The sequence below is a fragment of the Prionailurus viverrinus genome, chromosome B2 (genome assembly GCF_022837055.1).
Source record: "Prionailurus viverrinus isolate Anna chromosome B2, UM_Priviv_1.0, whole genome shotgun sequence".
Lineage (NCBI taxonomy): Eukaryota > Metazoa > Chordata > Mammalia > Carnivora > Felidae > Prionailurus > Prionailurus viverrinus.
In genome coordinates this window covers 47,401,507-47,428,265 of record NC_062565.1, presented here as the reverse complement: position 1 = coordinate 47,428,265, position 26,759 = coordinate 47,401,507, and the positions used below count along the sequence as shown (strand labels likewise).

General features: G+C 35.7%; 2 protein-coding genes across 7 annotated transcripts in view; one reads left to right on the top strand and one right to left on the bottom strand.

Annotated features, from left to right (window-relative positions):
• CB2H6orf141 (chromosome B2 C6orf141 homolog) overlaps nt 1-26,759 on the bottom strand; it is a 368,368-nt gene that overhangs the window by 201,879 nt on the left and 139,730 nt on the right. The window lies entirely within an intron of this gene.
• Nucleotides 4,646-25,155, top strand: CRISP2 (cysteine rich secretory protein 2). 5 transcript variants are annotated; one of them, XM_047858857.1, is made up of 11 exons: nt 4,646-4,733; nt 5,588-5,688; nt 6,766-6,802; nt 8,466-8,536; nt 14,384-14,500; nt 15,438-15,525; nt 18,036-18,092; nt 19,272-19,417; nt 20,148-20,245; nt 22,601-22,689; nt 24,616-25,155. In XM_047858857.1, the coding sequence occupies exons 4-11, from the start codon at nt 8,468-8,470 to the stop codon at nt 24,741-24,743; spliced, it is 792 nt and encodes a 263-aa protein (XP_047714813.1). In that variant the 5' UTR covers nt 4,646-4,733; nt 5,588-5,688; nt 6,766-6,802; nt 8,466-8,467; the 3' UTR covers nt 24,744-25,155. The 5 variants fall into 5 exon arrangements, with proteins under 5 accessions (XP_047714813.1, XP_047714817.1, XP_047714816.1 ...); XM_047858860.1 differs by lacking the exon at nt 4,646-4,733 and adding an exon at nt 4,741-4,813; XM_047858859.1 differs by lacking the exon at nt 4,646-4,733 and adding an exon at nt 4,849-5,207.

The window sequence follows — 26,759 nt, the reverse complement described above, 5'->3', positions numbered from 1 at the left end:
GGAATAACGTAAACTAAAAACATAAAAGATCTGTACTCTGAAAACCATAAAACACTGATGAAAGAAATTCAAGAAGACATCAATAAATGGAAAGACATTCCATGCTCATGGGTTCGAAGAACAAATATTATTAAAATGTCTATATTACCCAAAGCAATCCACAGATTTCGTGCAAGCCCTATCAAAATACCAACAGCATTTTTCACAGAGCTAGAACAATGCCCCTAAAATTTGTATGGAACCACAAAAGACCTCAAATAATGAAGCAATCTTGAAAAAGAAAAGCAAAACTGGAGGTATCACAATTTCAGACTTCAAGTTACATTACAAAACTGTAGTAATTAAAACAGTATGGTACTGGCATAAAAATAGACACATTGATCAACAGACTAGAACAGAAAACCCAGCAATAAACCCACAACTGATGGTCAATTAATCTTCAACAAAGGAGGAATGAATACACAATGGGAAAAAGACAGTCTCTTCAACAACAGTTATTGGGAAAACTGGACAGTCACATGAAAAAGTATGAAACTGGACCACTTTCTTTCACCATACACAAAATTATAAAGTCAGAACGGATTAAAGACCCAAATGTGACACCTGAAACCGTAAAAATACTACAAGAGAGCACAGGAGCTCTGACATCAGCTATAGGGACACTTTTCTAGATCTGTCTCCTGAGGCAAAGGAAGTAAAAGCAAAAATAAACTATTGGGACTACATCAAAACAAAAAGCTTCTGAACAATGAAGGAAACAGCAACTAAAAGGCAGCATACAGAATGGGAGAAGACATTTGCAAATGACACATCTGATAAAGGGCTAGTATCCAAAATGTATAAAGAATTGATTATAACTCAACACACCAAAAACAAATAATCCAATTAAAAATGGACAGAAGACATGAACAGACATTTCTCCAAAGAAGACATACCAATGGTCAACAGACACGTGAAAAGATGTTCAACATCACTCATCATCAAGGAAATGCAAATAAAAACTACAGTGAGATATCACTTCACAACTGTCAGAATGGCTAAAATAGAAAACAAAAGAAACAACAAGTGTTGAAGAGGTTTTTTGGGAAAAAAAAAAAAAGGAACCCTTGTGCACTGTTTGTGGGAATGCAAACCCGTGCAGCCATTGTGGAAGACAGTATGGAGGTTTCCAAAAAATTAAAATTATAATTACCATATGACCCAGTAATTTCATTACTGGGTGTTTACCCATAGCATATGAAAACACTAATTAGAAAATATATACGCACCCCTATATTTTTGCACCATTATTTACAATAGCCAAACTATGGAAGCAGCCCAAGTTTCCACTAATAGATGAATGGATAAAGAAGTGATAAACACACACACAAACACACACACACACACACACACACACACACACACCAGAATATTATTCAGCCATAAATAGAATGAAATCTTGTCATTTGCAGCAACAGGGATAGAGCTAGAGAGCTTAATGCTAAGCAAAATAAGTCAGTCAGAGAGAGACAAATAACATACGGTTTCATTCATGTGTGGAATTTAATGAAACAAATGAGCAAAGGGGAAAAAAAGAGAGACAAACCAAGAAATAGACTCTTCAGTATGGAGAACAAACTGATGGTTAGCTGAGGAAAGGTGGGTGTGAAGAATGGGTGAAATAGGTGATTGGGATTAAAGAGTTCACTGACCAAGATGAAAAAATAAATTAAGTGAATAATAATTTTAAAAAAACGAAGAGAAAGGAAAGGTAGAAACTGTCCTTATTTGCAAATTAAAATTATTTTTGTAGAAAACCAAAGGAATCTATAAAATAGCTGTAAGAACTAATAAGCAAGTTTAGCAAGGTCATTTGTTTACAGGGTGGAGGGGGAGGAGAGTATATTACATGTAAAGGAATAAGGTAAGAATTACAGTGGATTTCTCTGCAAAGTTCATGTAAGATGCTACCCCCAGCTCTCAGGCACTTTCAACACTGCTCCTTTGAGCTCAGCACACTGTTAACTTTTGATTTTACTTGAATATTTAGAAGCACTTGTACTATTCCTTTCAATAGTGGAGTTGTACTTTCAAGTGCCTCAAAACCTACAAGGTTTCTTCTGTTCTGAATTTGCCCTCCATACCAAATTCATCATCAACACTGCTCTTTTAATCTCTTCACATCCCAACCATTTGTTCTATTTCTACTGCTCTAAAATTAATATGGGAAAATGTCACCATCTTCTTATTTTTTCTGTCACCAATTTTTCCACTCTGTGAATCACCCCGCACAACGTTATTAGGTACCTTTTTAAAAAAGTTTTTATTTAAATTCCTAATTTACTAAATGTACTAAATTCCTAAATTCCTAAATTTATTTAGTTAACACACAGTGTAATATTAGCTTCATGTGTATAATATAATGATTCAACACTCCCATACATTCATTATACAGTGCTCATCACAAGAAGTGCACTCCTTCATCCCCATCACCTCTTTAACCCAGCCCCCACCTACCTCCCCTTTGGTAACCATCAGTCTATTCCCTGTAGTTGAGAGTCCATTTCTTTGTTTGCCTCTCTTTTTTTTCCCCCTGTGCTCATTTGTGTTTTTTTTCTTAAATTCAATATATGAGTGAAATCATATAGTATTTTTTCCTCTGATTTATTTTGCTTAGCATAATACTCTCTAGCTCCATTCATGTCATTGCAAATGGCAACATTTCTTTCCTTTTTTGTGGTTGAGTAATATTCCATTCTGAAGCTTTTATAAAATAATATTTGATCATAAAATTTCCCAACACTCAATGAAAGTACATCCCACGTTATATAAAGAAGCAAATCTTGTTAGACTTCTACACAAAGTTATGCCAACATTTTCACCAGCCTATCATTCTGACTTATATACACCTTATGATACATTGATTTGTCTGTTTCTGCCCTTCCAAACAAGTGTTCTAAACTTTTTTTTCTAATCCAGCCATGCACATTTTTCAAAGAAGTTCAAGTGTCACTCCACCATCTAATTTTTATCCAGATTGTATCAGCTCAGAATTCCTAATTATTGTAGATATTTCCTATTCCAGCTACTTAGAATTAAACCGGACTACCTGGTAATGTTCATGTGTATGTATTTTTCCTACAGTACTATATGTCTTAGAGGAAAGTGTGCCTTTTTCTCTGAATTCCCTAGGAATCTAGGCCAAGTCAATATATTTATTTTCTCAACAAATATTTATAAATTATTACTCAGGTAACTGGTATCATGCTAGTCTTGACATATAGCAATAATCTATAGAGATACAGTCCATTTTTCAAATACATATTTACTCACAATATCTATCACTACCACACTCAAGTTGCTCTCATTTTGACATCATCAATGGGAACAGGTAATAATTATAGGTATGCTGTCTCCCAGAATGAAAAATAGGATATTCACAGTAAATTATAGACTGTTATAGGATAACAATGAATTGTGTTGTACTAATAAAAAAAACAAATGGACTAAGCAATTATATTTATAAATAAATGAGTAGCAACTATGTGGATATAAGTAATTGAAATGTTAAATTAATAATCTAAGCAAGACACAATGAAAACATGAATATAACAGTAAGAAAGATAGATCCGGGGCTGGATTTTGTAAACATTCAGAAGGGCAAACTGTCAGGAGTTAACTTTGATTGAACGTAACCACAAGAGTAAATCAGGCTAGGATGACTTCTAAATTCTGAAGTTTTTAGTTAGTGGTACTTGAACTAAAAGAACAGTACAAGAGAGTTAAAATAACGTCTGTGCATTGGGCACTTGGAATTTTAACACTGCCAGGGGAAAATGACACCCAGCACTATGAGACATGGCAGTTTGCTATAGTCTCAAAGGTTGGAATGAGAAATTTCAAGCCTCTTCCCAGGGGGTACAGAAAACTAACGTGTGATGCACATCGATCCTTGGTTTATCATCTTTTGACCAAATGTATTCTTGGTGTGATGAATTCATTCATTCCTTTAAATCTTGAAAACAACTAAGCATTGAAGAAAATGCATCTATTACTCATCTGCTATCTGTGAAGACAGACATAAATACATCTTCAACCAAGGCCAGATATGCTTGCTGCACTTGAAGCCACCGGTCTTGGATCAGGAATTCTGGGCATTTTCCTAAGACCTGTTCCTGTTACTCTTGTTGAATTTCTTCACTACAAATCATTTTGGAAGGGAAGAAGGGAAGGAACACTAAGTTTGTTTAACTAAACTAAGTTTGAACACTAGGTTTGTTTATAAGCAAACCTGCAAAAGGTCCTCTTTATGTAACCCTGAATACACTATTGTACCAGACTGGTATTGCACTGAAAACTTAAGGTATCTATGGCCTTTACCAATCTGCTCTTTAAATGCTGACCTGTGTTAATTCAGGAACTCTTGTATGAAAAGGAGCGCCTCCTTTTTCAGTCACCCCTTGCATTTTGAATCTTGATATTATTTCCATCTTCTTCCTAGGGTTCAATTGTGGGAGCAGACATTTCCCTTCCTCAAGGGAAGGTGTGCAAGATTTTTTCCGCGCACCATTGGAGGGGAGGCGGTTGTAGGAATTCAGTAAGCTGACGACTGCGCTGAGGGCACAAAGCCCATGACGTAGCTCCTCGCTCACACCTGCTTGGATGAGTATCTTACTCTCGCTGTCCAAGCAGCGAGCAGCAGCCTCTCTCTGGCTCCGTCCACCCTGCAGGAAGATCTGGGCTCTGGAGCCAGGGTAAGACTTGCAGCAGTCTGGGAAAGGCAATGATCAGGGCCCGGGAGGTAGGGTGAAGACGAGAGAGAAAGATCTGTGGGGTGAGGAGTCTTCTGGTCCTCCGCGCCTCTTCTGGGACTCTGGTGGGCACATCGGCTGATCAGTGCAGATGCACGCAGTTTCGGTTTTGTTGCATATCTCTGATCCACCGAAGACTTTCAACATGCCTCTTGATGTTTATCCAGTTGGAACTCTTTACCTGTCTTAAAAGATGAATCATTCCATTTACATGAAATGCTCTGATTCATAGCTGAAGCCTGAAGTCATTTGTCAATCAGGCCTTTCATGAGGTCAAATTAAGAACTTCAGTTTTTTATTTCTGTTTTGAATGCACTGTTATTAGGAACTATATATTGCAGGCAATTAGAATGATGGCTGTTGACTCTTCTGGACTACATGTCATCTACTGGCTTCCAGGAAAAGACATGAAGACATGTAGGTGTGACCCCAAATCCATGTAGTAAAAGGTTACTCTGCGGGTGACTACTTATAGAAATTATCTTCCAAAGAGTGTATAAGGATTTGGGAATCTGGAAAATATACCGAGATATTCCAAGGAAGTCAGTCAGTCAGTAGTTAATTGAACTTGTTTAAGAAGCCCACTTCTTTGCTACTGTTTGAAGGAAATACCAAGATATCAAAATATAATCTGATCTCAGAAGGATTCTTGATGGGTAAGATCAAATAAATTAAAATTACTAATATTAGTAATACTAAACACAGTTAAACTTTAGGTTTGTGACAGAGATGATTAATACTACTTATTTATGCTTTCCATCTTTATTTTAAATATTGTCTTTTTTCCCCTATTCTAGGATTATGAAACTGAACATCATGCTCTTCCTACAGACACCGTAGAACCATGGCATCCCAGTCTTAAAACACCTGCAAGAAAGGGGACAGTACTTTTCCATTAGTAAGTAGCAAGGGGGAAAATGGCAGCCAACTTTTCAGCTCTGTATGAATGTGGATTTTGCCATTGCTTTCATTGATGCAACAAAGATGATTATAGGTTGGGTAAGTGACGGGGAGGGAACAGGAGAGTGGTAGGGAGGAATATGTGGCATCATAGTCTGTTGAGTTATGGAATTGTGGATCATCTAATATAATCCCATTGAATGATTGAGCTATATAAAATTACCCAGCTAATGTGTATATCTATCAATGAGCTGATGAGGATGCAACAGTCCAGATGTTAGAACATTTTTTTTTAAAGTTACAAGATTCCTAGTAGACCTGGGCCTTGAACATTTGAATCTCCGATGAGATTATGCTGATTTTTTTTCCTATGATACCCAGATGTAAAAACAGATCTTATGACACTTCTAAAATTAGAAATTGAGTCAAACAACATGCATTTATGGAAAGATCTTACAATCTCAGCAAACTATCACACATTGTAAAGGATCATCATAAAAATATTAATAATTTCCATTTACTGAATATTATATTGCAGACACTATGTTAGGTGCTTTATGTATGTTGTGCCACACCCTTTGCAAAGCAAAGCTGTTGATGTGATAGTCCCCATTTTACAGCAGAGAACCTTGACTCTCAGGATTTCTGAGAACTGATGGTTTCTAAAGACTATGTTTAATAAGCCATAGAAAGTTGCTAATTGGGAATTAAAAGCTGAGCCACAGAAGTTCATCTGTAAGGTAGGACCCTGGTTATCTTCACAATGATTAACCAGTCATCAGTGGTTATTATAAAAATACTAGGTCAAAAAAGCAGCATCTAGAAGAGGGGGCGGGGCTGGTTAGGGAAGGAAGGCATGCTGTATTAACTTGTGTTAAAAGCTGTATGGAAACTAAATAATATCAAGAGCAATGCCAGACAACTAGCAATGAAATTTGAATATATGGGTGTGAAAAATTCTGTTTCAGAAATCTATTCATTTAGGTTTACTTGCACAACCAGAATTTGCTAAAATATAAATAGATGTAACATGTATTGTGCTCTAAGGTCCTCTCCACCTCCCTTCTTTCTACAGATAAAGCAAATACTTCATCCTGCTCTGAGAACCAACAGTAAGTGATAACTCATTTATTTTAATGTGAACATTTATGTGTCAGTCATCTTTGTTTTTCCAGTGGTAAAAATAATATATTTAATATGTTTATCTATGATTTTCAAAATATTATGGATAAATTTTTATTAAGAGAATCAAGTTAATTTTACTCTTTACTCATTTTATCAAGTTGAAACTCAAATTAATTCTTTACACTGCAGCTTAAAATAGATAATAGAATTTTCGTGTTTGACTTCGAAACAATTATTCTGGAACCATCTTAACTAGAAGAAATGTAAATATGGCAAATTGCATATATTTTATACTTCCATATTGATAATTTTTGCTATGAACGTGCATTGTTATGTATTAATACAGGTATTGTTAAAATAGGGATGAGTGCCTCCAGTGTGCTACAAAATGATTGCTTTTCTCAGGTGAAAACAATGTTCCTGTCAATGTGCATTGGCTTTGACCTTACTTGGTTGAAGGTTAATTTCTGAAGTTACTTAAGAACTTACCATTGGCATAGATAAATTAGCCTAATCTTCAATTTCTTCATCTGTAAAATATAGTCATACTCAACAAGGTATGATAGTGAAATTAGACATCAAGTTTTGCATTGCACTGTCAATAAATGTTCATTCCTCTCCTTTTTGTGAGCACATTATTGAGGATAAAGGGAATGCAGGGAACAGGTATCAGTTGTCTACTATTTACCCATCAATAAGTCCTGAGAAGTACCACAGATAAATTGTTCAGAGTTTTCTTTCTCTTCAAGAATTTGGGAGTACCAATCTCACATGAAGAACACCAATCAATGTAGCATTCCCTTAGTTTACAAAGTTAGTAATTTATATGACTAACTGCCAGAAGATGAGTGCTTATTTAAGCTTAGTGGGTTTGTTGCTTTGCCTAAAGGACCAAGAATTTTTCTTGACATACTGAGAAAGGACAACATGGGCCACCCAATGTTGAATGCCTTTTAAAAAGTTAGTGAATATATTAAACAACTTTTATACCAAATCATGAGTTCAGCAAATTTGGACAGGCTAGATTTTCAATATATTATTTGTATTTTATTTTTTTATACAGGGAAATTTGAGATATAGACAAGTATAAGGAATAAAATCAAAATAATTTCTAATCTCTCTGCTGGGGAAATAACCATTAATAAATTGTACATTTATTTCTGTATAATAATAATCTTGAAATCTTGATTAAAGTCATATGTCAATAAAAGAACAAACAGTTCTGGTTTTTATAGAACACCAAGAGATGGTGCACATTGAAAATAAACTTTCCCCAAAGATTGGGATTATTAATCAATACAGTATCAATTAACTCTGAAGAAATCTGGTTTTCCATATTTTTAATGGATTTTAATGGAGCAATAGAGCTGAGCAGAAACATGGTGATATATTCCTAACCTTTATAGGTATACTTCAAGAGTGTCAGACAAGTGTTTCAATTTATTTTTTATTGTCCCTATCAGTGACAAAGTTGATTCCACTATGATTTTGCTTGCACCAGATGAAATCTTGTTACATTTCTTATGAATTTGGGAATTACAGTTCCATTAAAATAGCCAAGATCATTACATTGTTTTTTTCCTCATAGTCAGAGGTCTATGTACTACATATTTTAATGCAGAACTTTGCTCTCTTTGATTTACTTTCCAGCAATGGCTGTATTTCCGATAGTGTTGTTTCTGGCTGCTGTGCTGCTTCCATCTTTACCCACAGAAGCAAAGGTAAAGTTAAATTGTAAAATCTTTTTAAAGCTATCCAGGTATCTTTCGGGATGGCTAGGTCCTTTGAGAGTAGAAGGGGCAAGAGTGGACATCACAAAGTACTGATTGGTAGCTCAGATCCCTTAACACAATTATCTAGATGACATTCTAAGGCTGAGCTCTCCAATACAGCAGCCACTAGTCATATGTGGCTAATGAACACAATGTGGCTTGTCCAAAACAAGATATACTGTAAGTATAAAATACACACTAGATTTTAAAGATGTAGTACTGAAAAAGAAGGAGGAGGAGGAGGAGGGGGAGAAAATATATTCAATAACTAACTTAGATATTCAATACTCGATGGAATTATATTTTAGATAATTAAATAATGTATTATGTCTAAGGGCTGTTGTAAGAAATAAATGCAAGCTATGTGGCTTAGAACAACAGAAATTTATTCTGTCACAGTTCTGGAGACCAGAAGCTTAAAATTTAGATGTCGGCAGGGCCACACTCCCTCTGGAGGATCGAGAAGGAAATCTGTTGTCTGTTTTTCTTTTAGCTTCAGGTGGCTTCCACCAGTCACTAGGATTACTAGGCTTGTGGCTATATCACTTACTCTCTACCTTCCCTTCTCCTTTCTGTGTCTCTTATAAGGGTACTTGTCATTCGATTTAGACCCTACTTGAATAATAATAATCTTGAATAATCCAGGATGATTTAATATTGAGATCCTAAACTTAATTATATCTACAAAGACTCTTATCTAGATAAGGTCACATGGACAGAATCTGGGGATTAGGACGTAGACATACAATTTTTGTAGACTTCTAGTCAACTCATTACAAATAAAATTTATTATTTAAAATAATGTGAATACATTAAAAAACCATACACCACAATAAAGTAGCATTTATTTCCAGGATGCAAGTGTGGTTCAATATTTGCAAAACAATCAATGTGAATCATCATGTGATTAAGAGAAAGGATTAAAAATATACAATAATTTCAATAATTCTAAAAAAATACTTGACGAAGTACAACATCCTTTCATGATAAAAAACCTTTGGAAAGTAGGTCTGGAGAGAACACAAGATAATAAAGGCCTTATGTGAAAACTCACAGCAACATCATACTCAATGGTGAAAAAATGAGAGCTTTTCCCCTTAGGTCAGGAATAAGATAAGAATGCCCTCTATCACTTTTTATTCCACATAGTAGTGCAAGTCCTCACCACAGAAATTAGACAACATAAAGAAATGAAAGCCATCCAAACTGGTAAGGAAGAAGTAAAACTCTCACTATTTGCACATGACAGAATACTATATATAGAAAACCTGAAAGACTCCACCAAAAAACTGCTAGAACTGATAGGTCAATTCAGGAAAGTCACAAGATACAAAATCAATATACAGAAATCTGTTGCATTCCTATACATTAATAATGAAGCATCAGAACGTGAAATTGAAAAAACAATCTCATTTACAGTTGCACCAAAAACAATAAAATATTTAGGAATAAACTTAGCCAAAGACATGAAAGACCCATACGCTGAAAACTATAAAATGCTGATGAAAGAAATTCAAGAGGACACTAACAAATGGAAAGACATTCCATGCTCATGGGTTCGAAGAACAAATATTATTAAAATGTCTATATTACCCAAAGCAATCCACAGATTTCGTGCAAGCCCTATCAAAATACCAACAGCATTTTTCACAGAGCTAGAACAATGCCCCTAAAATTTGTATGGAACCACAAAAGACCTCAAATAATGAAGCAATCTTGAAAAAGAAAAGTAAAACTGGAGGTATCACAATTTCAGACTTTAAGTTACATTACAAAGCTGTAGTAATTAAAACAGTATGGTACTGGCATAACAATAGACACATTGATCAACAGAATAGAACAGAAAACCCAGCAATAAGCCCACAACTGATGGTCAATTAATTTTCAACAAAGGAGGAATGAATATACAATGGGAAAAAGATAGTCTCTTCAACAACTGTTGTTGGGAAAACTGGACAGTCACATGAAAAAGTATCAAACTGGACCACTTTCTTTCACCATACACAAAATTATAAACTCAAAATAGATTAAGGACCCAAATGTGACACCTGAAACCATAAAAATACTACAAGAGAGCACAGGAGGTAATGCCTCTGACATCAGCTGTAGGGACACTTTTCTAGATCTGTCTCCTGAGGCAAAGAAAGTAAAAGCAAAAATAAACTATTGGGACTACATCAAAACAAAAAGCTTCTGAACAGTGAAGGAATCAACACAACTAAAAGGCAGCCTAGAGAATGGGAGAAGACATTTGCAAATGACATATCTGATAAAGGGTTAGTATCCAAAATATATAAAGAACTGATACAACTCAACATACCAAAAACAAATAATCCAGGGGCGCCTGGGTTACTCAGTTGGTTAAGCATCTGACTTCAGCTCAGGTCCTGATCTCACTGTCTTTGAGTTTGAGTCCTGTCTCCGGTTCTGTGCTGACAGCTCAGAGCCTGGCGTCTGCTTCAGATTCTGTGTCTCCCTCACTGCCCCTCCCCAACTCACACTCTGTGTCTCTCACACTCAAAAATGAATAAACGTTTAAAAAAAATTTTTTAATAATAATCCAATGAAAATGGACAGAAGAGGAGTGCTTGGGTGGTGCAGTCAGTTAAGTGTCCAACTTCGGCTCAGGGCATGATCTCTCAGTTCCTGGGTTCAAGCCTTGCATCAGGCTCTGTGGTGACAGCTCAAAGCCTGAAGCCTGCTTCTGATCCGCATCTCCTTCTCTCTCTGCCCCTCCCTCATTCATACACAGTTTCTCTCTGTCTCAAAAAATAAACATTAAAAAAATGTTTTTAAATGGACAGAAGACATGAACAGACATGTCTATAAAAAAGACATACCAATGGTCAACAGACACATGAGAAGATGTTCAACATCACTCATCATCAGAGAAATGCAATTCAAGGCTGCAATGAGATACCACTTGACACCAGTCAGAATGGCTAAAATAAAAAAACACAAGAAACAAGTGTTGTAGAGGTTTTTGAGAAAAAGGAACCCTTGTGTACTGTTGGTGTGAATGCAAACTGGTGCAGACACTGTGGAAAACAGTATGGAGGTTTCCAAAAAATTAGAATTACCATGTGACTTTACCGTAATTTCACTACTGGATATTTACCCATAGAATATGAAAACACTAATTAGAAAATATATATGCACCCCTGCATATATCATTATTTACAATAGTCAAACTATGAAAGCAGCCCAAGTGTCCACTGATAAATGAATGGATAAAGAAGATGTGGCATATATATATATATATATATATATATATATATGCGTGTGTGTGTGTGTGTGTATATATATATATATATATATATATATATATATATTCAGCCATAAAGAAAAGAATTAAATTTTACCATTTGCAGTAACAGGGATAGATCTAGGGAGTATAATGCTAAGTGAAATAAGTCAGTCAGAAAAAGACAAATACCATATGATTGTACTCACGTGGAATTTAAGAAACAAAACAAATGAACAAAGGAAAAAAGAGTGAGCAAGCAAGAGAGAGAGAGAGAGAAACCAAGAAACAGACTCGTAACCATACAGAACAGATGGTTACCAAAGGGGAGATGGGTGAGGAAATGAGGAAAATAGGTGATGGGGATTAAAGAGTACACTTATTGGGGCAGTTGGGTGGTTTAATCAGTTAAGCATCTGACACTTGATTTCAGCTCAGGTCATGATCCCAGTGTTTGAGATAAAGCTCCCCTTTGGGCTCAATGCTGACAATGCAAAACTTGCTTCGAATTCTCTCTCTCCCTCTCTCTCCCCTCCCCCTGTTTGCATGTTCTAAATAAATAAATAAATAAATAAACAAACACTTAAAGAGTACATTTATCATGGTGAATAAGATGTAAAAATATATATAAAAGAAATTAATATTACCTGCTTCTTATTTTACTTTTTTTAAATGTGACCACCAAAAAGTTAAAATTACATATTATGCTTGAATTGTTTTTCTAATGGACCCATGGTCTATGATTTAAAAAGTAAATGATAGTCTTCTCCCCACAAGATCTTTTCTTATTTACTTTTTAAAATTCATATCAGTGTGATCTCAAAAAGAAATTAACAATACCATAACCCTAAATTAACACAACTTCATGTATCACCATGTTTAATTTTCATCATTACTGTATGGTAAAAATATACCAATTTTTTACATTAAAAAAAATGTACAACCTCTTGGGGCACCTGGGTGGCTCAGTCGGTTGAGCGTCCAACTTCGGCTCAGGTCATGATCTCATGGTCTGTGAGTTCAAGCCCCACATTGGGCACTGTGCTGTCAGTTCAGAGCCTGGAGTCTGCTTTGGATTCTGTGTCTCCCTCTTTCTCTGCCCCTCCCCACTCGTGCTCTGTCTCTCTCTATCAAAAAATGAATAAACGTTAAAAAAAGTGTTTTAAAATGTACAACCTCTAAAGGTCTTAGTGTTTGTTTTGCTTTGTTATTCATGCTCATAGACTTGGTATGTGAGAGCCCTACTCTTGAACTCAACTCTTACAATTAGAATAAGCTACTTTGAAGATGTGGTGTATATATACAATGGAGTATTACTCAGCAATCAAAAAGAATGAAATCTTGCCATTTGCAACTACGTGGATAGAACTAGAGGGTATTATGCTAAACAAAATTAGTCATAGAAAGACAAATATCATATGACCTCACTCATATGAGGACTTTAAGACACAGAACAGATGAACACAAGGGAAGGGAAGCAAAAATAATATAAAAACAAGGAGGGAGACAAAACATAAGAGATTTAAATATGGAGAACAAACAGAGGGTTACTGGAGGGGTTATGGGAGGGGGGATAGGCTAAATGGGTAAGGGGAATTAAGGAATCTACCCCTGAAATTATTGTTGCACTATATGCTAACTAACTTGGATGTAAATTTAAAAAATAAGATATAATGAGCTACTTTGCTTAAATAATCCCAAGAACAAAATCCATCATCCTTTTCAATGATTAGAGGGTATGTGTCCATATAAAGTGTCTATCTCTTGATCAGAAAATCTCTGAATGTGAGAAGCTCTGGTCGTTGCTGTTTCCCCACCTTTCTTTAACCCTTCTCTTATAAGAGGACATCCAAGGACCACAGAATGCTAGGACTAGAACTCATCAGACCAGAGAATCCTGACGCTGGGTCAAAACTCATTTGGCGTTCCGTAATACAGATTTTAAGATTCCTTTAAACTCCAAGATGAACCTTGAGCTCCACCCTTATCCTATCTGCTGCAGCCTGATCGAATATGAATGAATGTGTCTTAATGTTCCTATTGTGTGCCTTTGTGGTTATAAAATATTATCACTTATATGTCTATAAAAAGCATAGAGAAGGTGAAGAAAACCATATGGGGCAGAAGGTATGTAAAGAATCTTATTAGCAAACATTTAGTGATTCAAAAGAGCAAAATATATCTCTCTTTTAAATAATTTTGTAAATGAAGACCAGGAAATGACCAGAGATATAACAAAGGATTGGGAAGGACCATTAAAGGAGAAAAAGCACATTAAGAGTTCCTTGAAACTAGAAATTGGCGTCTGTGGCCTCAGAGGAGATTTTAAGTTATCATGCCATGAATTTTGTTCTCATTCTTGAAGCTTCAAGTTACTTCTTTTCTATTTGTCATAGCTTTGGCTCAGGTCCATTGGCAATTCTTAACAACTACTATGAGCCTGAACTGAATGCTCTTTAAAGTGATCTTTGTTCCTTTAAATTAACTTAGCCCCCACCATACGCAATTTTAACAAATGTTAAAAAGATAACCTTAATTTTATTTCTCTTTAGGATCCATCCTTTACTGCATTGTTAACCACTCAAACTCAAATACAAAAAGAGATTGTAAATAAACATAATGAATTAAGGAAATCCGTTTCTCCACCTGCCAGCAACATGCTGAAGATGGTAAGAAGCAGTGATAAAGCCTACTGGTATCAATCAGTGGTGGTAAGAGCAGGGAGCTGGTACTGGCATTTCTTAAGAACCTTGTGACTTACAAAGTTTTATGTCTGTTTTGCCATTTAATTTGAACTGCACTATGAGCAAAATAGAAATTAATTTTCCTTTGTAATGGTTAAATGATTTGTCAACGTTATAGGGCTTATTAAGTTGGGAAGGGCAAAAATTAGAAGCCAAATCTTCAGACCTCAAATGTGAAGCCATTTTGTTCACTATCCACTTTAGTCTAAGATAATGGAGTCCCCTTTCCCTCATATATTTTATTTTTTGTAAGTAATCTCTATGCCCATGTGGGGCTCAAACTCAGGACTCCAAGATCAAGAGTCATATGCTCTACCAACTGAGCCAGCCAGGCACTCCCTAGGAGTCCCCTTTCCTTCAAAATCAGTGCCATTTAGGGTAGATAACAACCGCTTTCCAGGGAATAGTCCAAAAAATCTAGATATCTCCCATTTGAATGTAATGGGCTATGGCTGAAATTGGGAACAATCTAGGCCTATTCATTACTAAGGAAATATAATTCAAGACTTCACATGTTGGGTATTTAGAGTAGCCCCATTACTAAAAATCCTATGTGTGGTTCCTGTACAATCATAAATTGCCAGATATTATTTTATTAGATATTTCTCTCAGTAGACACTTCATTTATGAACTTCTTTTCATGTAGAAATTGGCACTGGAGCAGATACACACACACACACACACACACACACACACACACACACACACACCCCTAACAAACAGATCTTCTGATACCACTGACAATTAGATAATATACCTAGAGAAGTTTAAAGTAGTGCAAATCAACCGACCAAGTATGTTATAAAGCATATGCTTCTTTGGAGTTGAATCTCTAAGTATATTTTTTTCTTGTGACATTTAGGAATGGAACAGAGAAACAGCAGCAAATGCCCAAAAATGGGCAAACAAGTGCACTTTAGAACACAGCAATGCAGAAGACCGAAAAACCAGTATGTAAATGAGCAAATATCTGTTAAATAAGTGAACAAATAAAATAATATTGCAAAATATTATGGAACATCAAATAGAATGGAACATTCTGGGCCCTTGTAAGAAGATCTAGTAAATAAATGTTGCTTATACTGCTCTTCTTAAAATCAAAGTATCTGTATAGGGAGACATCCTTATAAGTACCATTTTGTGCTTTTGATTTTTTACATTATGCAAATAATTTCTGAAAGAACACTTCATTTGTTCCTCTCAACCAGCTCATGAGTCAACAGTCAACAGTCATCATTTCTCTAACTTTAAAGATTAGGGACATGGGAGAAATGACCTAAGAGCACATTCTGAAGTTGTATAGCCAGGCTTATTGATTTCTAATCCACTGCCCTTTTTGTGATATTGTGTGTTTGGCATTTTGATATCTCTTCTTTTATATTTATAAAATATACTAAATTGTTATTTTTTTTCCCTGAATTTTACTCTGAAAATACTTAAAGCTTTTAAAATCATGATGAATACTTTGCATATATTGATTAAGTTGTCAAGTTTTGCTAACTACTTAGTATGGACTGTGGGCTTATTTGCATAGATAATATATTATACTCAAAAACTATACAATATCTTATCAAGGGTTATAAAAACTATGAAAGAAAAATACTTTTATGCATAAATCTTACATAAAATAAGTATTTACATTATCAAACATAATACATTTAGGCAACTCAGTTTGAAAGTAATGAATTTTTACCTGTATTTTCATTATAATTATCACTTATATTGTTGATGCTAATCTGTTAAAAATTATGAAGAGAATGATGGTTTTCAGTAGAAGATGAAAACAAATGGTCTTAATGATGCAAATCTACATGGTTAGAGTCTTAGTTTATTTTTTCCTTATTGAAGGTGATAGCCAAGAATATCTTATACTCGCTTTAAGCAGTATGTCTACATACTTTCATACATGAAATATAAGGTCTACCTTATATTTCAAGCTACCAAAATGTAAATATTATTTGAGATCTTGAAAAGATAGAGAAGGGGCACCTGGGTGGCTCAGTCGGTTAAGCATCCGACTTCGGCTCAGGTCATGATCTCACAGTTAGTGAGTTCGACCCCCGCGTCGGGCTCTGTGATGACACCTCAGAGCCTGGAGCCTGCTTCGGATTCTGTGTCTCATTCTCTCTCTGCCCCTCCCCCACTTGTGCTCTGTCTCTCTCTGTCTCTCAAAAATAAGTAAAAATGTAAAAAAAAATGTAAAAAAAAGAAAAGATAGAGAAAATTTCTGGGCAGCAAGACACTTCTTTCTCTCTTTTAATTTTATAATGGTAAGAATACTTAACATGAGACCTACACCTTTAACAAATAGTTAAATGTACTATACAATATTGTTGTCTAGGTAAAATGTTGCATAGAAGAATTTATTCATCTGAAATTATTCATCTTATCTGAAATTTATGCCCATTGATTGGTGACTTCTCATTTCTCCTTTCCCCCATCCCTGGCTACCACCATTCTACTCTTTGATTCTATGAATTTGACTATTTTAGGTACTTCTTGTAAATGGAATCATGTAGTAGTTGTCTGTCTATGACTGGCTCATTTCAGTTAACATTTTCAAGATTCATATATATTGTCTCACCCAAATGTAGAATTTCCTTCCTTTGTAAGGATGAGTGACATCCATTGTATGTATATGTGTCTTTTTGTTCATCCATTCATCTGTCCATGGATTTTAGGTTGTTTCCACATGGTGGCTATTGTGAATGGTGCTGCAATGAACATGAAAATGCTAATATCTCTTTAAGAACCTGATTCCAGTTATTTTGGATAAGTACTCAGAAGTGGTATTACTGGATCATTTGGTAATTCTAGTTTTAATTTTTTGAAGAATGCCTGTACTTTTTTCCATAGCACCTATACCATTTTTATTTCCACCAAAAGTGTACACCATTCCAATTTCTCCACATTCGTCACTCATTGCCCTTTCTCCACCCATCATAAACATCCTTACCGATATAAGGTGATATCTCATTATTTTGATTTGCATTTCCCTGATGATTAGCAACATTGAGCCCCTTTTCATATACCTATTGGTCATTTGTATATCTTTGGAGAATGTCTATTCAAATTGTGGTCAGAAAAGATCCATAGTCAGTTCTTCAGGCAGGCCCCTGAAAACAAAGGATCTTTGGGCATTCCAGCCAACTCTTTCCCTATCCAGGAAGAGGCTAGAAGCTTGCGATTTTTATCTCCTCACTCTATGCTGAACAAGGAGGGAAGCTATGGCAAATCTTTATTCTCATGAGCCCCACATCTTGTTATGTGAGGTCTGTTAACATTCTCAGAGAGGCAAGTCAGAAGTCAGTCCTTTGAGCAGCATCTGGAAAATTTGTGGCCCTGGATGCCCAGACCAACTCTTTCCCACCTTTGGGAGAAACAGGCTCTGTTTCTGAGAAAGGGAGAGGAGGGAGCCATGGCATCTACCAATCCAAACCACCATCTCTATTGTCCCCAGGGGGCAAGACTGTGACTGTGCCAAACCTGTCAGAGCTCCAAGAATACCAAGCCATATGTGAGTTCTTTGGGCAGCCTTGGAGAAATTCAGGCATTAGACACACCAGTCAAGACTTTGTTTCCCAAGGAGGAAACTGAGAACTATAATTTTTCATATGTTTGCTCTGTGCTGAGCCAGGGAGAGGAGATATGGTATCTACCAGCCCCAGACACTATCTCCATTCTCCTCCAGGTGGCTAGCCTGTGCCTGACTACCAGAGCTCCAAGACTAACAAGACAGAAGCCACCCATCTGGGAAGTTTTCTTTGGGAAAGGTTGGGTGGCTGGACACATAAACCAATTCTTTCCTTCCCCTGGGAGAAGCTGGGAGACATGGGATTTCTTCCTGATCATATGGCAGGCACTGTGCTGAGGGTAGGTATTCTAGCAAGAGGGTGCCCCAATTTCCCTTCAGGTTTCAGTGAGTCTGGGCTCATATTTTTCCAGAGTATAGAAGCCTTTCCGTTAGTTTTGGAATTCTCACAAGGGCAATTTGTTTGGGAATTGTTGCTGAATCAGTGTGTTTGTTAGGGGAAGGAGAATCCAGGCTTCCTATCCTGCCATCTTGCTGATGTCACCCTGCAAGGTTTTTCTTACCAAATCTTCTGAGGAAGATTTGGCCTTATGACATTCTGATTCATTGATTAAGGGAGGATCCAAAAACTTTCAAAACTTCCATTCCCCCCTGATGTCAGTTGCCTCTTAACTGGTGCTCTTAAAATCACTTCTAGATCTTTTTATCCAAGTTCACACAAAATCATAATCATAATCATAATCATTTACTCAGAGTCCAGTATATGAAAAATATCTGGTGAGGGTGAACAAGAAGAGGAAAAGAATAAAAGTTGGTCACTGCTTTTTGGAAATTTACAATACAAAGCTGAGAGCATAGAAGATATTACACATGTGAATTTAGCATGAAAAAGAATGCATTTTTGGCAATCCAGAGGATTTTTAAAGCATATGGTCTTCTCAACCTACTCAAAGTTGTACATGTTGAGGCCAGCCTTAGCATGCTAGACAGATCTGTCTTCTATTCAACTTTATAGCTGATAAGGACAGAAGTCCTTTTATTATGTATTAACAGTTAGCAAGTATAGGCACTATGTTTGAAAGGCAACATCCTTGTGTTCATATAGTTGGTTGCTTTTGCCATTGCATACTTTATTGCTTCCTCATGAATGATGTTTCTCTTTAGGTACAAAATGTGGTGAGAATCTCTATATGTCAAGTGACCCTGCTTCCTGGTCAAATGCAATCCAAAACTGGTATGAGGAACGCAATAATTTTGTCTATGGTGTAGGACCTAAGAGTTCCAGTTCAGTTGTTGGACATTACACCCAGGTAAGAGAAACAAATGAAAACACTTTTGCCACAAATGCTCTAATATAGAAAGCATCTTTAAATTATGACCAAGCCCTGGGGCTCCAGGTGGCTCAGTCAGTTAAGTGTCTGACTCTTGATTTCGGTTCAGGTTCATGAGATCGAGCCCCATGTAAGGCTCTGAGCTGACAGCGTGGAGACTGCTTGGGATTCTCTCTCTTCCCTCTGTCTACCCCTTCCCCACTTGTGTGTGTTCTCTCTCTCTCTCTCTCTCTCTCTCTCTCTCTCTCTCTCTTTCAAAATAATTAAATAAATTTTAAATTATGACCAAGTCCAATATTTAATTTGGGTAAGAGCCTGACTAGATAGAATAGCCCTAGCATCAGCTGGCACTTCATCTAGAGCTGTCTTTCTTCCCCATAGTTTGCAAAACTCTTGGTAAGAAAGCATACTCCATGCTTTTTCTAAATTAGGATTGGATAAAATAGTGAATGCATGTTAAAATTTAATATTTTAAAATTTGTGACTTTGTTTAAATAATTGAACTAAATATTTCAATTTTAGTTCAATAATTGAACTAAATAGTTCAAAAAATTGAACTAAATAGTTCAAAAAATTGAACTAAATATAAGGTACTTGGCTATAAACTATAATAGTACCATGTTTTCAGTTTTACATTTGTTATTATTATTTTTTCAATATTTTCTATCTTCTTTAATGTACTCTCCCATATTCCTTTTTGGATTTGTAGCTTGTCTGGTACTCCTCTTTCCACGTTGGATGTGGAATTGCCTATTGTCCCAATCAAGAAAGTTTAAAATACTACTATGTTTGCCAATATTGTCCTGCGTAAGTATATACTTTAGAGTTTAACACAACAATCCTATGTGCAGTTTAATATTTTGAAATTCTTACGGAATAAACAAACTGGGATATAAAACACATTTCAGTAAAGGGAAGGAAGGAATTTTTTTTTCATTTTTTAAAATTCATGCATAGTTGATCCACAATGTCATATTAGTTTTAGGTATATAACATAGTGACAAGTCTATACCTTATGCCGTGCTCACAAGTGTAGCTACCATCAGTCACCATGCTATTACATGCTATTACAATACAATTGACTACAGTCCCTATGCTGTACCTTCTATCCCCATCACTTATTTATTCCATAACTGGAAGTTCATACCTCCCACTCCTCTTTACCCATTTTACCCATCCCCCACCCCCTTATACCTATAGTCTGTTTCTGCTTTTTGCTTATTTGCCTGATTTGTTTTTTAGAATCCACATAGAAGTGAATCATGTGCTATCTGTCTTTCTCTGTCTAACTTATTTCACTTAGCATAATACCCTCTAGGCCTATCCAAAAGGGATAAATCTTTAGAAATGCCTTTTAAGTCGTGATACATTCAATTATCAGAGAAGAGACCACATTCTAAATTCCAAGTGTAAAATCTGAAACTCTCTTTCCTTAATGTGACATCTTTTCTCTCACTGACCTTTCCCTTAGGCTCACAGCTATAATGAGGGAAAGCGTGGGTAGTGTGCATTTCTGTAGATTTGATGTCATTAGTTCTCACTAACTTCATACTCTAGGAAGGTGGCAGCCTGATGGTTAAGCAATGGATGGTAGTGGACTGGGAAACTGGGAATGGCTGATTGTGATTTCAGCTCCTTCTGCTAAAATGTTCCCACCCCTGCTTATCTAAAATGCTGCCTATGTTATTACCATCACAGATGACTCATTCATTGGCTCTCAAAGTGTTTTCAAGATATCTTTAATGTATTTCAGAGTCCAGGAGAGAAGAACATCCTTAATCTTTGTTTTTCAGAAGTTTGCACAAAATCTCCATAATGAACCATTCTTTAAGGTCCTGACTTGCAGCAGGAAATGTGTTCTTTCATCAAAGATTATGTTTGAACTTACCCAGAATAAATTCTGTGGATATACTGAAGATCTAATCTCAGCATATCTGTTAGCCTTAATTTCTTTAAATGTTTGAAATCCCTTGCCACCAGGGACAGGAGACCCCTAAAACCAAGCTTCCTTCAGGTTTTATTTTGAGACTGTCGATAACCCAAGTATATGGATCTCCCGTTTGAGAAGTATGACTTCCAATGCCATCTTCCTGCAAGCACCTATGAGGGTTTAGTAGAAAGAATTGAAAAGTTCTTAGGAGAATGCATCCAAATTCACTGTCTGGCTATAAGAGAGGAGGGTCTGACGCCAGGTATCTGAAGTGAGAGTTGGAGTGAATAATGAGGGAAAGCAGGGGTGAGAGCACTTTCGGAACACGTTTGTGTCTAGTTCACATTTTTCCAGGGGCTCACACACATTCAGATATATCCTGTGTAGGGCCTGAGATTCAAATGCATGGCCTTGTGTCTTTGTCCCACTTGACACTATTGATATTTGGACTCCCTTGTATTTCAAATGAATTAAATGGCCAATAGGTAATGATCACAAGCAAGTTATAAGTTAGTCACTACAATGTGATTACACTCTGGATATTCATGCTTCTCAAAACTTTTTTTTAATTAACGTTCCCTTCCTAGTAAACATAAAAATCTTTCACATACTGCCTCTAGAAATTCACAAACCTTCTTTTCCTTCCCTGTCTGACAAGCACACACACCACTAACTACTTAAATATTACTACTCTCATTCTAAAAGTAAAATGTATATATATGTGTGTCTGTCTGTGTGTGTGTGTGTGTGTGTGTGTGTGTATATATGAAATTTGGTATTTTATTATGTTTCAAATAAAAATGATATTGTAATATTAAATATTCTTTTCCAAACTATAATCCCTATGTCCCAGACGCTCTTTTGTCTCTCTTGGGGGGTATGCTCTATTCCCTAGCACTCACATTGGGTGTACTGTCTTAACAAATTTGACCATGTCTAGTGGGAGATGAAAAGTGTTGCCACATTGAAATATACTCTAAAAACTTTACACTCCCATTAATGTGATTTAGTTGCTCAGATTGAAAAATTATAGTCAAGGACATGGGTCAATATGTGAAGTATTTTCTTAATTTGAATGTTACCTGAATTACTCACTGGGAATTATATTTTTTCAGTTTTGTTAACATACCTAAAAGCATTTAATAGTCATGCATATTTGGTAATTTATACTGCTTTGGGGGAGTATAAACTGTAAAGTGAAGTTATTTGACATTATGTATTTTAAATTCCAGCGGTAACAATGTGAGTAAAAAGAATACCCCTTACCAGCAAGGAACACCTTGTGCCAGTTGCCCTGGTAACTGTGAGGATGGACTATGCAGTAAGTTTGAAGTGATTACCTTGCTATTATAAGAAACAGTTGATGTTTTATTTTATTTTTATGGGTTAAGAAATCTCCTAAAGGAACCAATTTAAATAGTATCCTTATGCAAAAGACAAATACGTTACTTAACAGACTGTGTTTATGTAAATATTTTACACAGTTTATTTAGTAACCTACACATTACTTGCAGTGAAAATATTACCACATGTAAGATAATGAAAGATCTACCATCAATGTGTTTTTGTGACTATGCAAAGCTCATTAATATTAACTATACATATTTCTGGTAAATAGTTCATTTCCTCAAAGTTAGTATCTTTATACCAAAAGTCTTATTTTGAAATGTAAATCTATGGGTGTAAAATCACATTATAGCTCAATCTAGACAGGCAAATGAAATATTATATTTTTGTGTGCTAATGAGTTCATCATGCTGATTTCCTCTTTTTTCTGTAGTATAATTGAAATCACAGTGTTTAACTTAATAATTACTCTCCCTGTGTTTTGATAGTAGTTCACTGCATATTTTTAATGGCAAAATCAAATCTGCATGTAGCACTGACTCATAGACCCACAAAAATATTGTTGCAACAGGAGAGAATTTAAAAATATATATATATGATTTCTAAAGTTGTAATGAAGTAAAAATAGCTGTTAGTTCTTTATAGTTGGGATGCTTGGATTAAAATTATTATGAATAAGAGTTGAATAAATATCATTTGTTGAGATTTTTACCTTTCAAGTACACTCACCTTTAGTTAGCATTCTTACTGACTGAATTATATAGGTATAATTCATAATATTGATTGTATTAAAGCTATAAATCAACTAATGAAGAAAAAAGGGTTACATATTAACAACTCTTCTGAATGCTATTTGCTAAGAAGCATGGAATTTATCCTGTTATCAATAAGCACTCAACTGAAAGGTTTTAAACAGAAGAGTGACAGGGCCAGAACCATGTTTTATAAAGAGCTTCCTAACAATAGAATGTAGAAACAATTGGATGGAAGCCAGCTAGAAAATTGTTGAAAACTATGGGTTAAAAAAAAAAAAGATGTCTTTACTGCATTACTGACAAGATGAATGAGATAATTGGACAGGGTTGGAAAACAAGGAATAGAATAGGCAGGGTTTGTTACCTGTCCTGGTTGAATGCTGGTCTGAAGTAGGAAAGATGAAATTCTGACTGATCCAGTCTCGGCCTAAATTACTGAGTAGTCAGAGAGCCATTTCTCTGAGATTGTGGGAGGGGTACAAGGAGACCATACCCAAGAATTGTCAACCTTGTGAGCAGTATGATGAGTAGCTTGAAATTTGTTGAGTTTGGGGAGGATCCAAGAAATACCAGAAGGAAAGAGTGCATATTATCATTGTTTTGCATCTTTATCTTCCCATAGATATCTGTTTCTCCAGAAAGAAAGCTTTGGAGTCTGAAACAGTGCTATTGAAGAGTATGAAATGAAGGAAATATTCTCTATCAGCATATGTCTTACAAGTAGCCATTAGTCACATATGACCTTTGAACACTTGAAATGTGGCTAGTAAGATTAAGGGACTAACTTTTTTACTTTAGTTTAGAATAATTTAAATTTCAATAGCTACATGTGACTAGTAGCCCCTATATTAGACTGCAGGTGTAGAGAGATTTATTTATATTCATTTTACTCTTTTGGCTAAGGGAGAAAAATAGGCCAATTCATTTAGAAACATGACCAAATTCAAAATAAAAAAGTGTTAGATTGATCAGTGAGCTTGACTAAGGCACCTGATATGTCCCTTAAGAAAGGAAAAGCCCATCATTGTGTAAGTGATGTTGACTTGTTTTGTCCAGTCTCCTACCCATCTCATGCACTTTGTGTGGATTGTTTTGCTGCTACTAAGGAATATGATAATGAAGTAAATAATTTGTTTTTGTCACAGCCAATAGTTGCGAGTATGAAGATCTCCTTAGTAACTGTGATTCCTTGAAGACAACAGCCGGCTGTGGACATGAATTGCTTCAGGAAAAATGCAAGGCTACTTGCCTGTGTGAAAACAAAATTTACTGAGATGCCCAGTGTGCATTGCAAGACTAAGTGAAGAGGGCTGCATCATTTAGTTAATACATATCGCAGGGGATTTTAGGCATGTTAGTTACAAATATGGTTCCACACAGTAATGCATTTTTTTCTCCTGGATCTTTATAGAAATCTCTTTCATACAGTGATTTACAAAAGCAGCATAGTCTATGATGACAACTTCGGACTTTGATAGCAATTTGGTACTTTAAACTTAATGAATTGAATCAAGTTGAGAATTTTTGAAAGTTGTATAATCATAGACTTTTGGTCACTGAAAGGGATCAGAATGGAGAAGTACGTTTCTTGAAACATCATGCAAAAAAAAAAACAAAACTATAACATCACTGTCATTCCTACTACATGAATTTTTACTTGAATAAAGTTTAAATTCAAAGATTGACATGTACCTTTGTCTTATGGCCTCCTCTTTAAACAAAAGTAATCACGTTTTAGAATAAAAAAATGATTCTTGCACAATATTTTTGAGTATTCATAGTTCACCCCAGCTAGACTCAGCCCAGATAAATGATTATACAGTGCAAAATTTCCAAAATATTTGCCTATAAAATTTTAACAAAAGTGGAAATCAGCTCTGTTCTTACTTATTCTTTGATATTTTGATATTCTTACAGGTTTAGTTGATAAGTTAAAAGAAAACATTATCTGAGAACATATACAAAGATAGCTTTCCAAGAAAAAAATATTTCAGAGAGATTTATCATTTATAAGTTTGCATACATTATCATTTAATATTGATGACAAAAACATGGTGAAGTAGACCCATTTTATAGGTGAGAAAATATACACAAGAAATCTAAAAACGGTTAAGGAGGCTGAGGTGCCTGGGTGGCTCAGTTGGTTAAGGCTCTGACTCTTGGTTTTGGCTCAGGTCATGATCTCACAGTTTGTGGTTCAAGCCCCATATCAGGCTCTGCACTGCTAGAGTGGAGCTTCTTAGGATTCTCTCTCTCCCTCCTGCTCTCTTTCTCTCTCTCAAAATAAATAAGTAAACTTTAAAAGAAAGAGTAAGCATTTTATGAAACCTAGTATCCAATCCTGATGAAACTCTCAGGAAAACAAGAAGGGAAGTTTCTCAGCTTGATAAAGAAAAGCTATAAACAAATGTATAGCTAACACTGTATTTAATGGTGAAAGACTGAATTTTTCCCCCTAAGTTCAGAAAATAGGCAAAGATGTCACTCTCATCACTAAGCATTATACTAGTTCTGGACAGTGAATCAGATAAGCCAAAAAAAAACATCTAATTAGAAATGAAGGAGTAAAACTGTCTTATGGATAGAAGCAATGACACACATAATCACCAACTGGGAAATATACCTACATACACAGTTGACCTTTGAAACACAGGGGTTGGGGGACTGATACTCTACACAGTCGAAAATCTGTGTATAACTCTTTTTTTTTCAATTTTTTTTAACGTTTATTTATTTTTGAGACAGAGAGAGACAGAGCATGAACGGGGGGGAGGGTCAGAGAGAGAGGGAGACACAGAATCTGAAACAGGCTCCAGGCTCTGAGCTGTCAGCACAGAGCCTGACGCGGGGCTTGAACTCACGGACTGCGAGATCATGACCTGAGCCGAAGTCGGACGCTTAACCGACTGAGCCACCCAGGCGCCCCAGAAAATCTGTGTATAACTCTTGACTCTCCAAAAACTTAACTACTGATAGCTTACTGTTGAACAGAAGCCTTACTGAGAACATAAATAGCTGATTAACACATTTTTGGTATGTTATATGTATTGTACACTGTGTTCTTACAATAGAGTAAGCTAGAAAAAATATTATTAAAATAATTTCTCTACAGTACTTTACTCTGCAGTACCCTAAATGTATTTATCCAAAAAAATCCATGTATAAATGGACTCATACAGTTCAAACCTATGTTGTTCAAGGGTCAGCTGTATGGGGACAGTGGATTTTTGGCAGTGGTAGAGAGGAAACTCAATGGAGAAAGAAGAGTCTTATCAATAAGTGGTGGTGG

Excerpts from the sequence above, each read along its gene's own strand:
- CRISP2 (XM_047858857.1), top strand. The coding sequence starts at position 8,468 with ATGGCTGTATTTCCGATAGTGTTGTTTCTGGCTGCTGTGCTGCTTCCA. Across the intron at positions 15,526-18,035 it reads TGCAGAAGACCGAAAAACCA|GGGGCAAGACTGTGACTGTG; the intron begins GTATGTAAATGA and ends TATTGTCCCCAG. Across the intron at positions 22,690-24,615 it reads CTGTGAGGATGGACTATGCA|CCAATAGTTGCGAGTATGAA; the intron begins GTAAGTTTGAAG and ends TTTTTGTCACAG.